General features: G+C 39.0%; 1 protein-coding gene and 1 pseudogene across 1 annotated transcript; one reads left to right on the forward strand and one right to left on the reverse strand.

The window, feature by feature from the left end:
* Nucleotides 1–150: 150 nt before the first annotated feature.
* On the reverse strand, nucleotides 151–4443 carry LOC122610217 (annotated as a pseudogene).
* Nucleotides 4444–11520: 7077 nt separating this feature from the next.
* Nucleotides 11521–12465, forward strand: LOC122610083 (uncharacterized mitochondrial protein AtMg00810-like; the record flags this gene model as incomplete). The annotated part of the gene is made up of 1 exon (XM_043783067.1): nucleotides 11521–12465. A coding segment is annotated over one exon (945 nt), but the record flags the coding sequence as incomplete, so codon positions are not given.
* Nucleotides 12466–20155: the final 7690 nt, after the last annotated feature.

Consider the following 20155-nt stretch of genomic DNA (forward strand, 5'->3'; position numbering starts at 1 on the left):
ACCTGAGTAACATATATAACTTATTAACTTCTGTTTTGGATACCACAAGATATAACTGAAAAATATAATACAGGCAAATGTATTGTTTATAAACTATAATATCAAATATTTTTAAAAAAACAGTATATGAAGAATCACCCCCAAGGTTAATTACAGTTGTAGCATAAGAATTAAAACCATGGACAGGTCCCTGTAGCCCGTGTAATTTTCTCAGGGGACTCCGAATAGTCTCCTATCGAGGCATGGTCAATGGGGTTGTGGATATTGAGGTAGCTAGCGACATGTCATCGGTAGACATCATTGCAGGCCAAACAAAAGCTGGCTTAAAGGGAGGAACTGGTGGTACTGAAATTGACCCATTTAATATTTGCACAATAGTATGAGTTTCGGGCCTTTCACTTGCTATAGGGTGAGAGCAAGCTAGTCCTAATAACAAGAGCCGTTGGGCTTCTTCGGGGTCATAGTCGTTTGCAATTCTCTGATCAACAATATCCAAGATATGCCCTTCCCGATACAACGACCATACATAGTCAACCATGAATTGGAACCCGTTGACTTTTGTTCCTGGTCGTTGGCCAGTAACGACCTCAATAAGTAGTGCACCAAACGCGTAGATATCAGAATATTGAGTTGCTTTTCCAGTGAGGAAGCATTCGGGGGCAATGTAACCAACGGTTCCAAGAACGCCTGCAGCCTCAGCATAGGATGTTTTTTCGTTATCAAGGGCACGTGCAAGCCCAAAATCACCCAAACGGGCATTGAAATTAGAATCCAGCATGATATTGCTAGCCTTGATGTCACGGTGAACAACTTTTTGGTCATATTCGTAGTGAAGGTAGTGGAGAGCAGATGCGACACCGATTAAGATCTTGCCCCGCAAGGTCCAGCTCAATGGGTCACCAGTCAATGTGAATAAGTGCATGTCAAGGCTGCCTTTTCGCATGTACTCGTAGACTAGTAGAAGCTTCCCATTTTTGTGACACCAACCTGCCCAATTCAATAATTAAAAAAACATGATGTCACTGTGGAAAAGCGTCCGGTAGTGACCAATAAAAATATGATGTTACTAGTTTATTACTCCGTATACCTTAATCTATATATTTATACTACTTTATTATAAATCATTTGTTATTTCTAAACCAGGTTAAACCCCGGTGGCCAGAAATGTTTCACTAAACCTGTAATATGGGGCCCTGGAGGAGTTTACTCCAATGTCTCGAGTTCGAGCCTTGGTAGGTTCTCCTCGACAGTATTTTTCAATGAAGGAGGTGGTATGGTGAAAAAGGCTATTTAAGATCCGCTTAGTGTGGGACCCTTTCGTTGTACGATTAACACACATCATACGCGTCTGTGGTAAAATTCACTTGTCAAATTTTTATTTTTTCACTTCATTTATATACTATCTTAAATATTTACATTTGAAACATCTATACGACTATACTATTCTTAATAAATTAATTTACAACAATCTTTTAAAAAATTACACTACCACCTTTTACATTAATTACTTTTACATTAATACCACAATATGGTCACCACGGTCACCGCCACGATCGTCGATATTACATATATATACTGATGCAACTTACATATTACTTACATACAATGTCGATGGCAAGACATCACTAGAATTGCACAAAAGAACCGGTTAACCGAACCGATTCGAAAGTTAACCTATAATCATAACCGGTTAGTAAAAAAAAAACTAACCGAAACCGGTTAACTGGTATTTGCACCTCTAGACATCACAGCTAGCTTCAATGTGTAAATGGGTCAACTAACTGTTTTGGGCCCCCAAGACCACAAGGTCCCCAACTTTTGTATAGTGGACTTATGGTTTATAATAGTTATGCTAACATTATACCAAATCATAAGAAATACGTCCTAACTCTTGAGAAAAGGAAATAAGCGGACATCAAAAAAGAGAGATCCTTCAGAGTAGCATGTACCCTTTTAATTTTTTTTTTTACTTTGTATGCTAATAGATTAAGCTTTCAAAATTGATGTTGTTTAAGACCACTAAATAGCTTGAGCTGGGTCTGCAACACATACAACTCAACTATTTTGATCTTTTTACTAGCTTATCGACAATATATGTAAGTGTAAACTAAGATGTGTGTTTATAATTACTACTATTAATACAACAATAGTTAACACATACGTACATTAATTTTTGTATATGTGCATACTTAATTAATAAAAAGAAATACTAACATAGTTGATTTTGTCATGGCAGTTGAGGCTGCGGCCGCCCGTACGTAGATATAAGAAAGTCGTAAGTTTAAAACTATCAATTGATTATGTCATACATATTATTCCAATCCCCATTATCATCACCGTTACCATCAGCCTTACATAATACCCCATTACATATCGTAAGATCTTATTTAATAGGTGATCATATGTCTACGTGAATTTGATAAGTTATATTTTAGGAAAGAAAGGTTTATTGAATTGTTTATGATGTATAATTCTAGTTATGGACTTGTGGTAAAAATTAATAACTTTAGTTATTATGTCAGTTAAATGCTAATTTTCTTCCATAGATTTATGTTAATTAGAACTATATATATTGTAGCTAGTACATGAAAATGTAAACTAGTTACTAATTAATGTGTAAATATTTATGAAAAAGTGTTCATGTATGTCAATTTATTATTATTGATTTATAGGGACGACTATTAATTGTGTACGTGACAAATAATTGGAGAAACTGTCCATAACAATATAGAAAATTAGCAAGAACTGATTAAAAAAAAAAAACTTACCTAATAATCGAACGAGATGCTTATGTCTTAAACGATTAATAATAGTTAATTCAGCCAAGAAATCATCTTCACCCTTTAGACTTTCCCTAGAAAACCATTTCACGGCGACTTCCACGGTTTCTTTGTTATCTTCGTTCACCACGTCGCCCTTATAAACCACCCCGTAACCCCCTTGCCCCAACTTCCTCTTTTCGTCGAAGTTATTCGTCGCTTTCTTTAGCTCCCGGAATTCGTATTCCTTCGGCATTCCTGGCAACGTCCTCAACTGGCTCAAAATATGTGATTGCAAGCTATTCAACAATTTCTTCTTGTAAAAATAATGACCGATATACGCAGCTAGGGCAATCAAACCCAACGCCACCGGAATCCCAACACTAAGCAATATCGTCATTGTATGACTTTTCGACTCCGGGAAGTAATCCACCTGTGAAACGTACAAGTTAAATTTCGTAGCCATTAATTAATTATGTGAAACTTACTGCAAAGTTTTGTGTCAATGTTGCATGCAAATATTTAGACGTGTTACATTTTCTTTAACACGGTAGTGTATGTTATTGATATAAAAAAGATAGTGAAGATTCTGTAAATTAATTTTATTTTACAAGTATTTCAAGTAGATATGTTTAAAATTATGAATAGAAAGACGGACATTTTAGAATTATTAACTGCTTAATAGAAAGAATAATTAATTAATGAAACATATGTTTAATTTTATAATGTAGAAATGTAGGATATAGAAATAGATAGATATAGATATTCATATAGATGCAGATGATACATACTGATGTCGTTAATGACAAAGTTAATGAATGTGACATACCGAAATATTCCATCTTGCAACACAGTTAAGCTCAACAAATTCTCCAGTGGAAGCTGAAAATCCGAAATACGAATTCTTATCAACAATTCCCCTAAGATCAAGTCCATATTCGATAATAGGGGTTCTAGGCATAGGTGGAGTAGGCGACTCTCTATCAGCTTGATCCGCAATATAAACACGAATAACTTTCTTCACACCATCATACTGAATCCAAACATTATGAAATCCAGGATCCGGACCAGGAGCCAGAGTTATATTAACTCGTGACAATGGTTGAGAGAAAACAGACTGAATGGAATGAATATCAAGTCCAATATGATTATTATCAATATCAAATGATTGTTTCACAGTATCTAGCTCAACAGCTAAGATCCCGTTACTCTTTTGACCATCTGTTTCCTCATTCGTTAGTCCAAGAAACCTACCAAAGCTATCCGGTGGGACGTCTATCGTGGGTGCTATCAAGAAAGCTAGTCCTTCACCGGGTGTACCGTTACCCGGTTGAGGATACATGTTAACAAGAAAAGATGTGTTAAATGAAGCCACGGTTGAGTTATTATTAGTTGATGAGCCATCCCAAAGTTTGAATGGTTTTTTGAACATGACTCGACCAGATTGGTACCTAAAGTCAAATACTCCGTTATTGTATATGGAATCAGGGGTTATTTGTAATGCGTTTAGGTTGATTCCTGCGTATTTTTGGAACGCAAGTTCGGTATTGACTAGCGGTTCTAAGGTTTTGTTGAATGTATGGAAGGATCTTCGGAAGTTTTTTAAGTTATTGGCGGTTAATGTCGTCAAGAAGCAGAATAAGAACACAAAGATTATGGCAGTTGTTATTGTTGCTCTTCCCATTTCATGTATTCGTGTGGTTATGTTTAGGGTTAGTGAAGATGAGTTTGTGTTGGGAGAGACTTAGAAATGAAAAGATGCGTGGTGGGTATTTTTAAACTAAAAAGGAAATTGTACTGATGACTTCTTCGATAGGTGCCAAATAATTTTGTTAGACCGAAATGATACAATTTTGTCATTTTAGTAAGAGTTAAATGTTTCGGGATATAACTAACTAATACTAAAAATTTATATTGTACACGAATTTAATAACTAGCACGTGCAATGTAACATCCCGAACTTTTATACCTTTGACCTTGGCATTGTCGTTGGTCAATCACCAATATCTATCATTTGACCGTTAGTTGATCTTTGACGCCGTTAATTTTTTTAATTGCTAGGTGATTAATTTTTTGTTAAATGATGATTATGTTAAGTATGAGATTCGCTGAAGAAGACTTGCTCGTTGACACATGTCGTCAGCAAGTCTTTAGCAAGTCATCAGCAGATGAAGAGACGTCTTCAGCAAGTCGAATACTCCAACATGGTAATGGCGGGAAGAATTCAAATCAAATGAAGACAAAAAGGTCACATGATGGTTAACTAACTGTAATATGCCTTGAATGGTAAAGATACATGTTGGGACCAAAGCAAAGGTTCTCTCTCTCTCTCTTACTCGATTTGGTATAGAAGACAAGGGCACATGATTCAAGTACCATGAGCCAATTGGATGTCGACAACCACTATCAAGTCACAATCAAAGCAGGCTGTGTTGTCCCAAGTCTTCTCCTATATAAAGCAACACAACCACATTATATCAAGTGTGTTAGTCACCTTGAAAGTGTGTGTCACTTGTAATTGCTTAAGTTTTTAGTGTGTCTAGACTTAGCAATTATCTTTGTTCTTTTGTATTCTTGTAAGTCAAGTGTATAAGATCAACCATGTATTCATCGTTTAATCAATGATACATATGACTATCCTTGCATTGATGTATTACAATTGAACTTAACATTGTTCTTGTTATTTACTTGCTTGCTTACTTTCTTGTCGAGTTAATTAAAACATAAGTTGTGCATTTGTGGACCATCAAGTGGTATCAGAGCCACCGTTCCTAAATCATTGGAACAAGATCTGTTTGCCTTCTTTTGTTTACATTTAAAATTTCTGTTCTTTAATTCCTCTTGAAATTTTTTTACAAGAACATGTCTTCTGTTCCCAGCCTTGTGAACACACGTGACTTTGGTTACGTGTCGACACCTCCTAAGTTCGAGCCCAAAGATTTTGGGTCTTGGAAGGAGAGGATGCTTCTACACATCTCTGGTGTGGAACCCTACTTAATGACCATATTAACTGAGGGTCCATACGTACCAATGTATGTCCAAAGGACTCCAGGAGCTACACCTGAAGCTCCTGAGATTGTCACTGACCTGGTTAAACCAGAAGTTCAATGGACAGATGAAGAAAGAAAGCTGGTAAATCTTGATGCTAGACTGAAAAACATGATTATAGTTACTCTTCCCACTGAAATCATGAAACTAGTTATCAAGTATCCCTCTTCAAAGGAAGTATAGGATAGACTAGTCAGCACCTATGAAGGTTCTGTTGACCTTATTAAAATCAAGAAAATTGATTTAAAAAGAGCTTATGAAAACTTCTTCTCCCTTCCTGATGAAAGTCTTGATAGCACCTATACTCGCTTTAAAGGGTTGCTCAATGATATGACAAATGTTGGCATTACCCATGATAACTTTGAGGTATGTCATAAATTCATCGACTCTCTTCCTCTTAAGTGGCAGAACTTAAGACAAACTCTTCGTACTACGAAAAAAATCTAAGATTTTGATCTTGAAGAACTTTTTGGCACTCTTCAATTTGAAGAAAGAGCATTGGCTCAAAATATTCGAGCCTCTGCTGATGCCAAAAGACATGTTGGCTCTACTTCTTCTCCTTCCTCTGTCAGCATGTCTCCTCATCCTATTTCTGACCCCATTGCTCTTGTTTCTACTGAGCCCATCGATCTCTATGATGGTGCCAGTACCTCTAATCTCCCAGCATCAATTCAGACTCTCATCAATGAGCTGGATGATGAAGAAAAACAAGATATGTGTTAATGACTTCATGGGCTTTGCCCTGGTTGCTGGTAGAAGATACTCCAGAAAGTGGAATAATCATAAAACGGTTACTCCCCTCAAACCTCCTGTTGACAAATCACAAGAAGAGTGCTGGAGGTGTGGCAGAAAAGGCCACTACCAAAAAGAATGTAGAGTCTCCTTACCCAATCCTGCTGCTTCCAAAACTAATCCTTCCAAATCTGCTGATGAATATAGGAACAAATATTATCAGCTAAAGGCTAAGGTGGCTGAAACAGATGTCACAGTTCCAGCAAAAGGTCTGATTGCTGAAGAACATGATTGGGCTGACTCAGATGATTCTGACGACGACGATTATGTTGATGCCATGTGCCTTATGGCACTTGCTGACAGTGATGCTCTGACCAAGGATCAAGTCTCCTCTAGTCAGTGGGTGAACGTCACTGTTAAAAAGGTACACTCTCTTCTCTCTTCTTCTAATCAAGACAAGACCAAAATTATTGAGTCCTTGTCTTGTGATCTTCAGTTCGTAGAAAGTCTACGTGCTGAACTTCAATCTAAACTTAACTCTGCTGGAGTAGAGTTAAGTGAAAAATCTGAAAAACTTGTGAAATTGAAAAATGTTCATGTTGAACTTCAATCTCACGAGTTGATGACTCAAAAACTTCAACTTGAGAATGAATCTCTCAAGGCTGAAGTTTCTAATCTAAAGAAGATTGTAACCTCCTGGTCAAAGGCTTCTGAATTTCATCATCAATGCTTGAGCGAACAAGTCCCTGCCCAAGTACAAGCAGTAATTGGTGGCAATTTTGATGTTGCTGACTCCTTTAATGATGATGTAAAACCTGTAATCTCCATTCATCCACCCTGTTCATCTTCCATCTCTCAAGATGAAATGAAAAAGTGGTATTTTGTCAAGGGACAAAATGACTATCATGATGAGATGGACTCAAAAGCTACAACATCTACCATTGTTTCCTCTTTAAATGCTAAAAGTACCTGTACCTCCTCCAGTACTTTTGACATGTTTTCTCATCTCCCTATTGTTGGCATGATGCCACATGAAGGGAGAATTCAAAATTCTCCACCAAGAACTTTTAAAGGGGATATCTCGAGTGATGGGTATGTACCCATTGCTCCTCAGCCTCTATCCACAAAAGGTGCTGAGCCTTTTAAAAGAAGCACTATTGCTGCTCCTTATGACTATGGTACCCCTCAGCGGGACAATCATGTCGGTCAGCAACTCTCTAGTGCTCAATCCTCATCTCAACTTGAACCTACCTATACAAACTTAATATCTTATCTTCAAATGAATAGAAGAGTTAGGTTCACTGATGTAAGACATCAGCAAGTACTTCCTATAAAGGCAGTACATGCTGATGCTCAAACTAATGCAGTATCTCAAGCTATGCCCTTAAAATCAAATCTAAGGCATGTTACTCCTAAAAGAGGAAGACAGCCTTCTCAAAATAGATCTGACACTCCTCAGCGAGGACACTTGCCTCATCAGCAGGTAAGGCATATAACTCCTCAGCGAGGACATTTGCTACATCAGCAAATGAGGTCTATTACTCCACAGAGAGGACCAGTGCCCTCTCAGCACAGTCTCTCAATATCCAACAGGGAGTATCTACCTCATAGGCAAATGAGGTCAGTCACTCAAAACGTCAAGTCAGATCCACAACTCCTAATCGTGAGAAACAGTCTCAGCAGGGTTCCTCTACTTCCTATCCTGTGCCCTCTCAGCACAGTCTCTCAGTATCCAACAGGGAGTATCTACCTCATAGGCAAATGAGGTCAGTCACTCCAAAACGTCAAGTCAGATCCACAAATCCTAATCGTGAGAAACAGTCTCAGCAGGGTTCCTCTACTTCCTATCCTGCTGGAAAACAAGCATGGACCATGATTAGAGGACATCAGTTTCCTCAAAATAATCATGGTGAATCCATACTTGGTCCTGTTCCTCAATTGCCCCCTCCTAAACTTAGACAAAGGAATAAGTCCAAATCTAAGCAAAAGAACAAGGTTTCCTCTTCCTTCACTCCACAAATAAATGAACTCACTCAGCGAGTAAATGATCTTTCCTCTCAGCTGAGGGACTTTCTTATTCAAAATCAAGGAAACTCCACTGACAAAAAATAATATCTTTGTAGCAGCAGAGGATATGTTGCCTCTGAATGTGTCTTATACAATCCAAAAGATGCTCCAGCAGTTGTATGTCAATCAAACATCTCTTCAGCTGCTGAAACATCTTCCTCCTCTAATAGGATCAGTGAGAACCTCTCCACTGAACCAGTTATGAGTGACACCTCCTCTGCCACAAATGCAAGCATTGCTGAATACATTGCTGTTCAGCGCTTTGAAATTCCCCATTCTCAAAGGGTTGTTTCAAATGCTTGGGGGCAACCCTCAATGCTGGTTGAGTACAGCGCTCCTGATGTAGTGAGCAGCTTTGCATATCTTCACAGCAATGAAACTAGCATTATGCCCACAAATAAAGATAATTCTATCCTCGTCTCTGTAGGAGATCACTTTACTCTTGAGGAGGCTCTCTCTGTAGAGCCAATATCCTCCACTGAACATAGTGAATCTTAAATCCTCTTTTTCATTCATGCAGGGCTCGCTAAGTAAAGGAGTGTGGTATTTGGACAACGGTTGTTCAAAACACATGACAGGCTCTAAGTCCCTGCTGGATGATTATACTGAGGCACCTGGTCCTACAGTGGTGTTTGGCGATAACTCCACTGGACAGACTGAAGAGTATGGTCTTCTTTCTAATGGCCTCATAAAATTCTCAAAAGTTGCTTATGTAAATGGATTAAAGCATAATCTCATCAGCATAAGTCAACTATGTGATGCTGACTACAAGGTAATCCTTGATAAACATCAAGGCACTGTAGTGAACATCAACAAGGAAGTCGTCTTGGTTGCACCAAGAAAAAGAGATGTGTATCTTGTAGACTTCACTCCTATCAAGACTGATAGTGAGACTTGTTTCTTTGCTAAGTCAGCATCCGAGTTGAATTGGTTATGGCACAAGCGTATGTCGCATGTAAATTTCAAAACCATAAACTCACTGGCCAAAAAGAATCTTGTTCGTGGCCTTCCTCCTCTGTCTTTTGAAAAGGATAGGCTTTGTGGTGCTTGTGAAAAAGGCAAATGCCATAGAGCTACTTTCAAAACTAAACAAGCCAACTCTGTTAAGGGTTGCTTTCACCTTCTTCACATGGACCTTTTTGGACTAGTGAATGTCCAAAGTCTAAAGGGTAGCAGATACACTTTAGTGATTGTGGATGAATATTCATGATATACTTGGACAATTTTTCTTAATTCTAAGAGTGATGCTGCTGATGAAATCATTAAATTCATTAAGAAAATGGAAAATCTCAACAGCATAAGGGTCAAAGAACTCAGAAGTGATCATGGCACTGAGTTTAGAAACCATACTCTTGAAACCTTTTGTGCTGATCAAGGGATTGCACAAAACTTCTCTTCCACTAGAACTCCTGAGCAAAATGGCGTTGCTGAAAGGAGAAATAGAACTCTTATAGAGGCAGCATGTACTATGCTTAGTGAGTCCTCTCTTCCCAGTAGGTTTTGGGCTGAAGCAGTCAACACTGCTTGTCACACTCAAAATAGATGTCTCATTGTCAAAAGACATGACAAAACTGCATATGAAGTTTTAAGAGGAAAGAAACCTCAAATCAAATACTTTCACGTATTTGGTTGTCCTGTCTTTATTCTTAATAATAAGGATCATTTAGGGAAATTTGATCCTAAAGCTGAGGATGGTTACTTTGTTGGATACTCTTCTATTAGCAAAGCTTTTAGAGTATTCAATACTCGTCTTCAAAAAGTGGATGAATCCATTCATGTCACTTTTGATGAAAGCTCATCTGCTCTTAAAGACATCCAACCATCTTCTACTGAAGAGATCTTCAATGATTTCATTAATCCTTCTATGAAGGATGCTGACTAAATTGCTGATGCCTCTTGCTCAGCTCCTCTTGATCAGCAACTCACTGAGAATAGTTCAGCAGACCCTGAGCTGGAGCAAGTTGCTGCTCATATCTATATGATTGAGCCAGTTGAGCCTATCTTAAGGTCAATCCATGCAGCATCAGCCAAACCTAGATCACTGGCTGATGATGTGCTAGTTGATGACACTGCTGATGAAGAGTTTCATGATGCTTCAGCTAACATTGAAGATATGGTGTCTGCTGATGACCCCATCATTGGAAACTTAAATCAGTCAAATGGCTCCACTGATCAAACTCCTCTTGATCCTTCCATTACCATTGATTTTTCCTCTTATTCTTCTCCTGCTGATCCCATGCAAATATCTTCCGCTGCCACTCTAGGTTCATCAAGTGTCCCATCACTTAAATGGACTTCAAGTCATCCTGCTCACCAAATTATTGGTGATCCTCAGCAGGGCATTGTGACTAGATCAGCAACTAGAAACACATGTCTATATGTTAACTTCCTGTCAATGATCACTCCTAAGAATATTGGAGAGGCAATGGTTGACCCATCGTGGGTTGCTGCCATGCAAGAAGAACTAACTCAATTTCAAAGACAACATGTCTGGTTCTTAGTTCCTCTTCCTCCTGGCAAAGAACCCATTGGAACTAAATGGGTTTATAGAAATAAGATAGATGAAGATGGTGTTGTTATTCGCAACAAGGCTAGGTTAGTAGCTCAAGGGTACCTTCAAGAAGAAGGTGTCGACTATGACGAAACCTTTGCTCCAGTGGCTAGACTTGAAGCAATACGCTTATTCCTGGCACATGCTGCTTATCGAAACTTCACTGTATATCAAATGGATGTCAAGAGTGCTTTCCTAAATGGAAAACTCGAAGAAGAAGTTTATGTGGAGCAGCCACCTGGTTTTGAAGATCTGACCAAGCCAAACCACGTCTATCATCTTTATAAAGCATTATATGGACTTAAACAAGCTCCCAGAGCTTGGTATGACACTCTCTCTGAATTTCTTCTTTCTCATGAGTTTCAGCGACGATCTATAGACAGCACCCTCTTTATCTATAGAAAGGGTGCTCATGTTCTCTATGTACAAATATATGTCGATGACATCATATTTGGATCCTCCAGTAAGAAACTTTGTGATAAATTTAGCTCACTAATGTCTTCTCATTTTGAAATGAGTATGATGGGTGAGCTAACCTTCTTCCTTGGTTTACAAATTCGCCAGCTTACTGATGGCATCTTTATAAACCAAGAAAAGTATATACGGGACATGCTGGCCAAATTTGACATGTCTAATATCACCACAAAGTCTACTCCCATGTCTCCTCCAAACAATCTCCATGCTGACCCTGATGGTCAGCATGTAAACCCCACTCTCTATCGTGGAATGATTGGCTCACTAATGTATCTCACAGCGAGTCGTCCTGACATTATGTTTGCTACTTGCCTTTGTGCAAGATATCAAGCATCACCCAGGGAGTCTCACCTTCTCGCTGTCAAGCGAATCTTTAAATATCTCAAAGGGACTTCCTCTTTAGGTCTCTGGTATCCCAAGGAGTCTTCCTTTGACTTAGTTGCATACTCTGACTCTGACTATGCTGGGTGCATGTTAGATAGAAAAAGTACCAGTGGTGGATGTCAACTGTTGGGGGGAAGGCTGACTAGTTGGTCTAGTAAGAAACAACATACAGTTTCCATCTCCACTGCTGAAGCAGAGTATGTGTCTGCAGTAAGTTGTTGTGCACAAGTCCTTTGGATGAAAAACCAACTTGCTGACTATGACCTAAATTTTTCCAAGATTCCCATCATGTGTGATAACACTAGTGCTATTGCCATCACACATAATCCTGTTCAGCATTCCAAAACTAAACATATTGACATTAGGTATCACTTCATCTGTGATCATGTCATGAAGGGGGATGTTGAAATTTACTTCATTCCCACTGATGACCAACTTGCTGACATATTCACTAAACCTTTAGATGAAAAGAGATTCAAGGATCTCGTCAGCAGGTTGGGAATGTTAAATGGTGATTTTACAAGTTGAACATGATCACTCATGTTTTGCTGCCCATATTCCTCTTATGAAGATGAGCAGCGACTTCTCAAGTCAAAGTCATCAGCGAGCTCTTCCTTTTACTCGCTGATCCCTGTTGCTTTGGGAAAAAGCAAAATAAAGGCAATGGAAAGCCAAATGTTTTCATCTAGTCCAACAGCAAACGGCTGCTGGTAAAGACATCTAAAATCCGTTGATCTCTGATGCTTTGGGAAAAAGCATAACAAAAGCAATAGGGTGCTGAAAGTCCCTATCTAGTCCAGCAGCAAACGGCTGCTGGTAAAGACATCTAAAATCCGTTGATCCCTGATGCTTTGGGAAAAAGCATAACAAAAGTAATAGGGTACTGAAAGTCCCTATCTAGTCCAGCAGCAAACGGCTGCTGGTAAAGACTTCTAAAATCCGTTGATGGCTGACAATTTGCCAAAAAATTTTTAATACTCATCAGCATCCACCCTTCTTGTTTGTGTGGTGCTGATTAAAACTTGGCAACTTATTTTTTCAAAATAATACAACTCTTCAGTGGATACCTCAAGCCATCTGAGTGTATTCCACTACATGTTTCATTAATATTATATTATATATGTCTTAAACAGTTACCTCGATTTCCTCCCAAATGGGCTACTTGTACACTGTACAGCCGTATACACTCGAGTGTATTCGGCGTATTGGTACATATCTCATCAAACTACTTATTTACGTTACTCACATACGTATTTTTGATTAATAAATAAAAACGTTTATTTGCACTACCATTGGTACAACATAAGCATTATTTCTAGTTTTATTTTTTTAATTAACTCATCAAATATCTTCATACTACGTATGTGAGAGAAAAAGTGACGGTTCACTTTTGCAGACGTAGGGCCCACTCCCATACCATATATATTTCCAATCATGTATATATCCAACCTTTCACGTTTCTTTCTCTCTAAACTCATATCTTTCTAAACTCACCAAACCTTTCACGTTCTTTCAAATTCTCTTCACTTTCCTCTAATCTTTCATTCTCTCTAAGCTCCTCATATCATCTAATCATTCCTCTCAAATCCTCTCTTATAATATCTCAAATGGCTTCTTCATCTGCACAATCTCCTCATGCTGAAAACATTGTTTCTGAAAGTATTCCTGCATATCTTACTTCCAAAGTATATGATCCTGAAGGGATTTCATCTTCTCCTCTTGTTTCTTTTCAAGCTTCAAAGCTGACAGTCAAAGCAACTAACTATCTTGGATCTCAAGGAGTACCCAAGAATGTAGAAGGGTACTACTCCATGATGGATTTCATCATGGGGTGTGACGTCAGAAGGGCTCTATACAGAGACCCTGGTGAGATGCCTCTTCATCTTTTAAGAGAGTATTGGTGGACGTGCACATATGATAAGGTGAATGATACCATTACTGGCACGGTATCGAAGAGAAAGTACAACATTGACATCACTGTTAACTCACTGAGGAGGGCTCTTCGCCTCCCTCAGCAATCTGAAGAGCGTCCATTCGTTGGAGTGGTTCCAAACCAAGTGTGGAAGGATTGGCTAGCCTCCATTGGATATGGTACAAATATGGAGCCAGTGCAAGCTGTGCACAGCAATCCTCAAAAGAAGTTTCTGCCGGAGATATGGAGGTTGCTGTTCACCCACGTCATACAATGTCTCGGTGGGAACAGTGGCTCATTCGATCAAGCCACTGCTGGCCGGATGCAGATTATCTATGCTCTGGCACATGGTCGTTTCTTGGACTTTGCTGCAGTTATTTTTGAAGATCTTAAAGGCAAAGTCACCATTAAAAACAGATCGAGTTCAGTGCCTTTTGCTCGATTTCTCTCACTTATCTTCAAAAGTGAGTTGGGAGATGAATATATCATCGCTGGAGCTAACTACATCAACTCTTCAAGGATCGCCAACACTGTCTATAAGACTCCAACATGCGATCCTGAACTATTTGAAGCTAGATATGCTGAGCTCACTCCTGCAATGTATCAGGTACTACTCACTGTCTATCCTGAGCAGTATGCCCCTAACCCTGCTAGAGCTGGTGTGCTGGTAATCCCCCCAGCAGCCTCCAAAGCTCCCAAGAAAACCAAAAAGAAATTGTAAAAACTTTCCATCTCACCTCCTACTGCTGTCCCAACACAGCAGCAGCGAGTATCAAAGGGCTCAACCACTAAGGTTAAGAAGTCCTCACGGCCCAAGGACATTAGAAACCCAGCCAACCCATCAGCAGTCTCCCAACAGACTGCTGACGAGAATATGGGAAACAGTGATCAGCTACCTCAAACTTCTGTAGGCGAGGTTGGTGTATATATTGGGTCAACCCAGCCCACTAGAGTTGAGTCAACCACTACTATAATTCCTCCCTCTTCTCAACCTTCTGAGTCGCTGACAGCAGCCAGATCACAGGTATTGCTAGAGTCAGCAAATTCTACGGCCGATGATGAGTTGGTGCAACAACACACTGACTCTAAGGCTCCCGGTTCCCCTAACCCCTTAAATTTCTCTACTGAAGCAAGATTGGTTGAAGGTGAAGGTGGTGCTGAAGTTGTTGAAGGTGAGAATGTTGTTATAGGTGGTGGTGCTGTTGGTACGGATAATGAAGAAACAATTGCTGGTGAAAACCCTGAAGGCACAAATGACTATATGGATGAGGGTGAAGGGTTTGAAGTAGAGGGTGCTGGATTTGATGTGGCGGATGATGAGATGTTTGATGATGAGGAAAGTGAGTTTGAACTAGAAGAGTTCACCATTGATGAATTCCAGCTGGACTCCTCCACCCATGCTGATGAACAACTTGCTAGTGACTTGGAGGAGGATGCTAACGAGGACACTGCTGTTGATGCTAATGATAATGCAACAGTTGTCTCTCCTGAACTGGCTGCTGCTGATGACAATGCAGCAGCCCCTATTGAAGCTCAAACAGAGGCAGCTGTGGAGACAAGCACGGAGGTTATGGTTGATGCACCTGCTGGTGGGGCAACACCAGCAGTGATGGCACTTGACAGTATGCCTGCACTAAGGATGCCTTCCTTCAGCATGCCCTCTTCCTTTCCCAGCATGTTTGAAAGTCAACCTGCTAGCAAGTCTGCCAATATTCCATTGACTGCCAAAGAACTGGGCCTTGCTTACAATACTCATTCTTCTGAAAGGCTTGCTAGGATTGAAGAAACGCTGAATGACATATCCAAGGCTGCTCATCTAGCTATTGAAATAAAAGATCATGAAGATGACGCCTTGGTACGTACACTAAAGAGCTGGTATGTCAGGCAACAAGAAAACAGTGCCAGCATCGAAAGCATCAAAGAAAAATCTATCTCCCTAGCTGCTGATCAAGAAAAACTGTGCACTTCTCTCTCCTCTATCAAAAAAGATCAGCAGATTATTCTGGGGACAACTCGATCGCTGTGCAAATCAGGGAATGCCACCAAAGTTATGGTTGTGAAGGCGTCCACAAGCAGCACCTCAGCAGCTGTTGAAGTTAAAAAGCTAGCTGACTTGGTCTCTCCACTTGTTTCCCAAGTTGAAGACAACACCAAGGCCATCAGTGCCTTGGATGCTCGTGTGGCCAGTCTTCCTTCTCCTCAAGCTTCATTCACTGAGGAAGATCGTAAGTGCCAGCAAAAGTTGGAAACAGAGGTTGCTGAAATAAAGAACTTGCTGACCCAACTTCTGAACAAGAAAGATGCACCAGCAGCAGTAGTGGAGGTAGTTATCAATGATACTACCTCCAAGGGGGAGAAACTTGATGCTGCTCTCTATGAACTTGTCTCTAAAGCAGTTAAGAAGGCTGCAAATGATTTCATTGAAGAAGCTGCTGACAAGATCATCGATGAAGATGACAATACTTGTACAGCCACCGAAACTACCAATGATGAAAGGGCAATAGTGGCTGTACAAGACATAGAAAATGATGTTGATCCCCCTGCTGGTGCTGAGGGGGAGACAAATACTGAGGGGGAGCTACAATTAATGATGTTTGATGCTCCCCAAGATGATACAGTTGCTGAAGAAGTGCTCAGCCCTCATACTATTGCAGCAGGTCAGGAAGCTGCCAGACAACAAATGTTAGAAAGAATGGGGGCTGAAGCAACAAGGGTTCCAACCAGTAGGAGACCAGAATATTATCTCAATGCTGACAATCTCTCCATCATCTCCCCAGCAGGCAATCAATTCCAAGTAATTGACATTCTTGTTCTAACTGCTGAGGGAAAAACTCAACAAGAGGCACTGGAGGAGCTTGATAGAAGAAAGGTGAATAAAGAAAATGAAAAGAAAAACTTGGAGCTCATTGCCAGGATGGCCCTTGCTGAAAGAGATGAGATGGATGGTGAGCAGAGAATGCTACTACTCACTGGTGGGCCTGAGGCGCTATACAGGCAAAAACAAGCTGATGTTGAACAGCAAATTAAGGAAAAGAAGGAAAAGTTTGAAAGGGAAAAAGCCAGGTGGTTGGGGATCATGGAAGAAAGGAAAAGGCCTGAAACGATTGTTGCTGTGGAGGTTAGAAAAGCTGCTATGGGAACACAGACAAATCTTAAGTTCAGGAGGGAAGGTTTTCCCACTCCAGTAAAACTAATGAATGTGAAGCTGAAGAATCTTGGGGTGTCTGAATGGTTCGAAGTTTATATGTTGATCAAAGATAAGAAGACTGCTAGCTATGATCACCTTCAAGACATGCTTAAGAAATTTTTTGAAAGGGTTCTGGAGTATGAAACTAAATTCAAGGAAGATCTTCCCCTTCTAAGAACTATATTTGGCACTCCAGCAGCTGTTTCTCAGACAGCAGGCAGAAGGATACCAAAAAGAAAGCATTCTAGCAGACCTCTGTCTGCTGACCTCCCTCCAATTCCCATCGATGCTGGCTTGAACCTAAGGCTTCCCCCTAGGGCTTATTTTGAAGAAGGAAGGGTATTGGAGCAACCTGCTGGCATCTTCTTCAACAACTTTGCAAATGATCAACTATTCTTTCGCCTTGAAGAGATGGAAAGGGCTTCTACTGGGTTTCTGGTTGGATTAAGGAAGAGATTTGCAAAAATGGCTTGTGCCAGACCAGTAGTCAGCAGAATAGAAGAAGAGCTGATGAAGCCCCACAAGTTGAGTGATCCAGTGCTGAGGATAGCAAAGCAAGAAGAAGCATTTGAGATTGAAGCTGGTATGGCGTCCTCGAGTACTTTTCATATGTAAATTATAAATGATGTAACATTACTTTTGTATGAAATAAAGATCCTTTCTCTTCCACTATCTCTATGTTTTCTTAAGTAATTCTCATCCAGCAAGTCTCCTCAGCTAATAGGGGGAGATTGTTAAGTCTGGGATTCGCTGAAGAAGACTTGCTCGCTGACACATGTCGTCAGCACGTCTTTAGCAAGTCATCAGCAGATGAAGAGACGTCTTCAGCAAGTCGAATACTCCAACATGGTAATGGCGGGAAGAATTCAAATCAAATGAAGACAAAAAGGTCACATAGTGGTTAACTAACTGTAATATGCCTTGAATGGTAAAGATACATGTTGGGACCAAAGCAAGGGTTCTCTCTCTCTCTTACCCGATTTGGTATAGAAGACAAGGGCACATGATTCAAGTACCATGAGCCAATTGGATGTCGACAACCACTATCAAGTCACAATCAAAGCAGGCTGTGTTGCCCCAAGTCTTCTCCTATATAAAGCAACACAGCCACATTGTATCAAGTGTGTTAGTCACCTTGAAAGTGTGTGTCACTTGTAATTGCTTAAGTTTTTAGTGTGTCTAGACTTAGTAATTATCTTTGTTCTTTTGTATTCTTGTAAGTCAAATGTATAAGATCAATCATGTATTCATCGTTTAATCAATTATACATATGACTATCCTTGCATTGATGTATTACAGTTGAACTTAACATTGTTCTTGTTATTTACTTGCTTGCTTACTTTCTTGTCGAGTTAATTAAAACATAAGTTGTGCATTCGTGGACCATCAGATTAATGTGCCCATATTTGAAGATGTTATTCAGTTATGTGATGCTAATATGGTGTGTCGGTTTACCATTATGAGTCTAATATGTAAAATAGTCTTCCGTTAAAAAAAATATATATGTATTAACTTCGGCCCTTAGTTTTTAGTCTAAAATGACTTTTTAGACTTGTTTGAATAGGCTTAAGCTAGGCCCAACCCTTATGAACGGATTTTAAAGATTAATTCTGGTCTATTAGTGTATGAAAGGTTTAATAGCACCAATATTCATATCATATGATAACTTTTACTAATCAATAAACTATCTTTAAGTTTTCTCTCATTTTTCCATCTTTTTCTCCGAAGTTTCGTGAGTGACTTCTTGAAAATCAGTAGATAACGTATTCTTGTTACAGTGATCCTAGCTTGTGTTTAAAGATTTCCATACCGAAAATTAACGTTTTTCGGGGATATTACGGAATCTCAATGATGACGGATATACAAGAAGGTTGAATACAGTTAAATCATTCTTTTTTTTATGTAATTTAATGTTATGTACTTATTTGAAAGGATCTTGATTCACACATATGGATTTCAATATGATTTGTAATGGTAATGTGTTTAACATCTTTTTCGTTAGATCTGAAGAAAGAAACATTTAAAATTAGATTTTCTTCTGAAATTAGATTCCTACTTAAAATCATGAGTTTTGCAAAATGAATTGCTTGATTTGGTTCAATAATGAATCGGAAATCTCATTTTGAAAATTTATATACGTATTGTAAGGTTTCGGTCGTTTGATAACTAACAGAGTATTAAAATTAGATATATTCAGGATTTATATTCTTTGAGAAAAACAAGATTTTACAAAAGAATCGTTAGAACCCGTTAAATAGCGAAGTAGAAATCTTGTTTTGAATTTTCATATACATTTAGCATTTTGATGGAAAAAATAAGAAAGATCGAAAACAAGAAGAGCAGCTCAAGCCCGTCGACGACCATGTCCATCTGTGCTGATGTCATGCTGACACATATTGCTTGCATAATGCTGATGTCATCAAGGTTACATTGTTAGCCCCTGTAGTTACAAACTCGTCATTTTCAGTCCTTAAAGTTTCTGATATGATAGTTATGGTCCCTGATGTTTCAGAAAAAGGGGTTTTTGATCCCTATAGTTTTGAAAGTGATGATTTTGATTCAAGTAGTTTCAAAAGTGATGCGTTTGAACCCTATAGTTTGGAAATTGATGATTTTGATCCCTGAAGTTCTGAATTAACAAATTTGGTCCTTACAATCTAAAAGATTGATATTGTCATTTTTGAATCTTATGGTTCAGATTGAAATTGTCATTTTTTATCCGCGTGGTTCAAGATTGAAATTGTCATTTTTTTTAATCTTATGATTCAAGATTGAAATTGCCATTATTCAACCTTCTTTAGCGTTGTTTTATAATAAAACTAATATATTGAAGTTATTGAATGGTGTTTGCTAATAAAGCATGATATTGAGTATATTCATTAAAAGACAATTATAATGAGTATTGTAGGGAGCGGAAATACGGTATTTAAAAAAAAAAAAGAAAAAGAAAATTGTACTATATTTGTTAAGGAAAGCAATATTTGTAACTAACATTTTATAGATTGTACATTGTACAAATGATTACTTGATTGTACAAAACA

This window comes from Erigeron canadensis, chromosome 8 (assembly GCF_010389155.1).
Source record: "Erigeron canadensis isolate Cc75 chromosome 8, C_canadensis_v1, whole genome shotgun sequence".
Taxonomy (NCBI): domain Eukaryota; kingdom Viridiplantae; phylum Streptophyta; class Magnoliopsida; order Asterales; family Asteraceae; genus Erigeron; species Erigeron canadensis.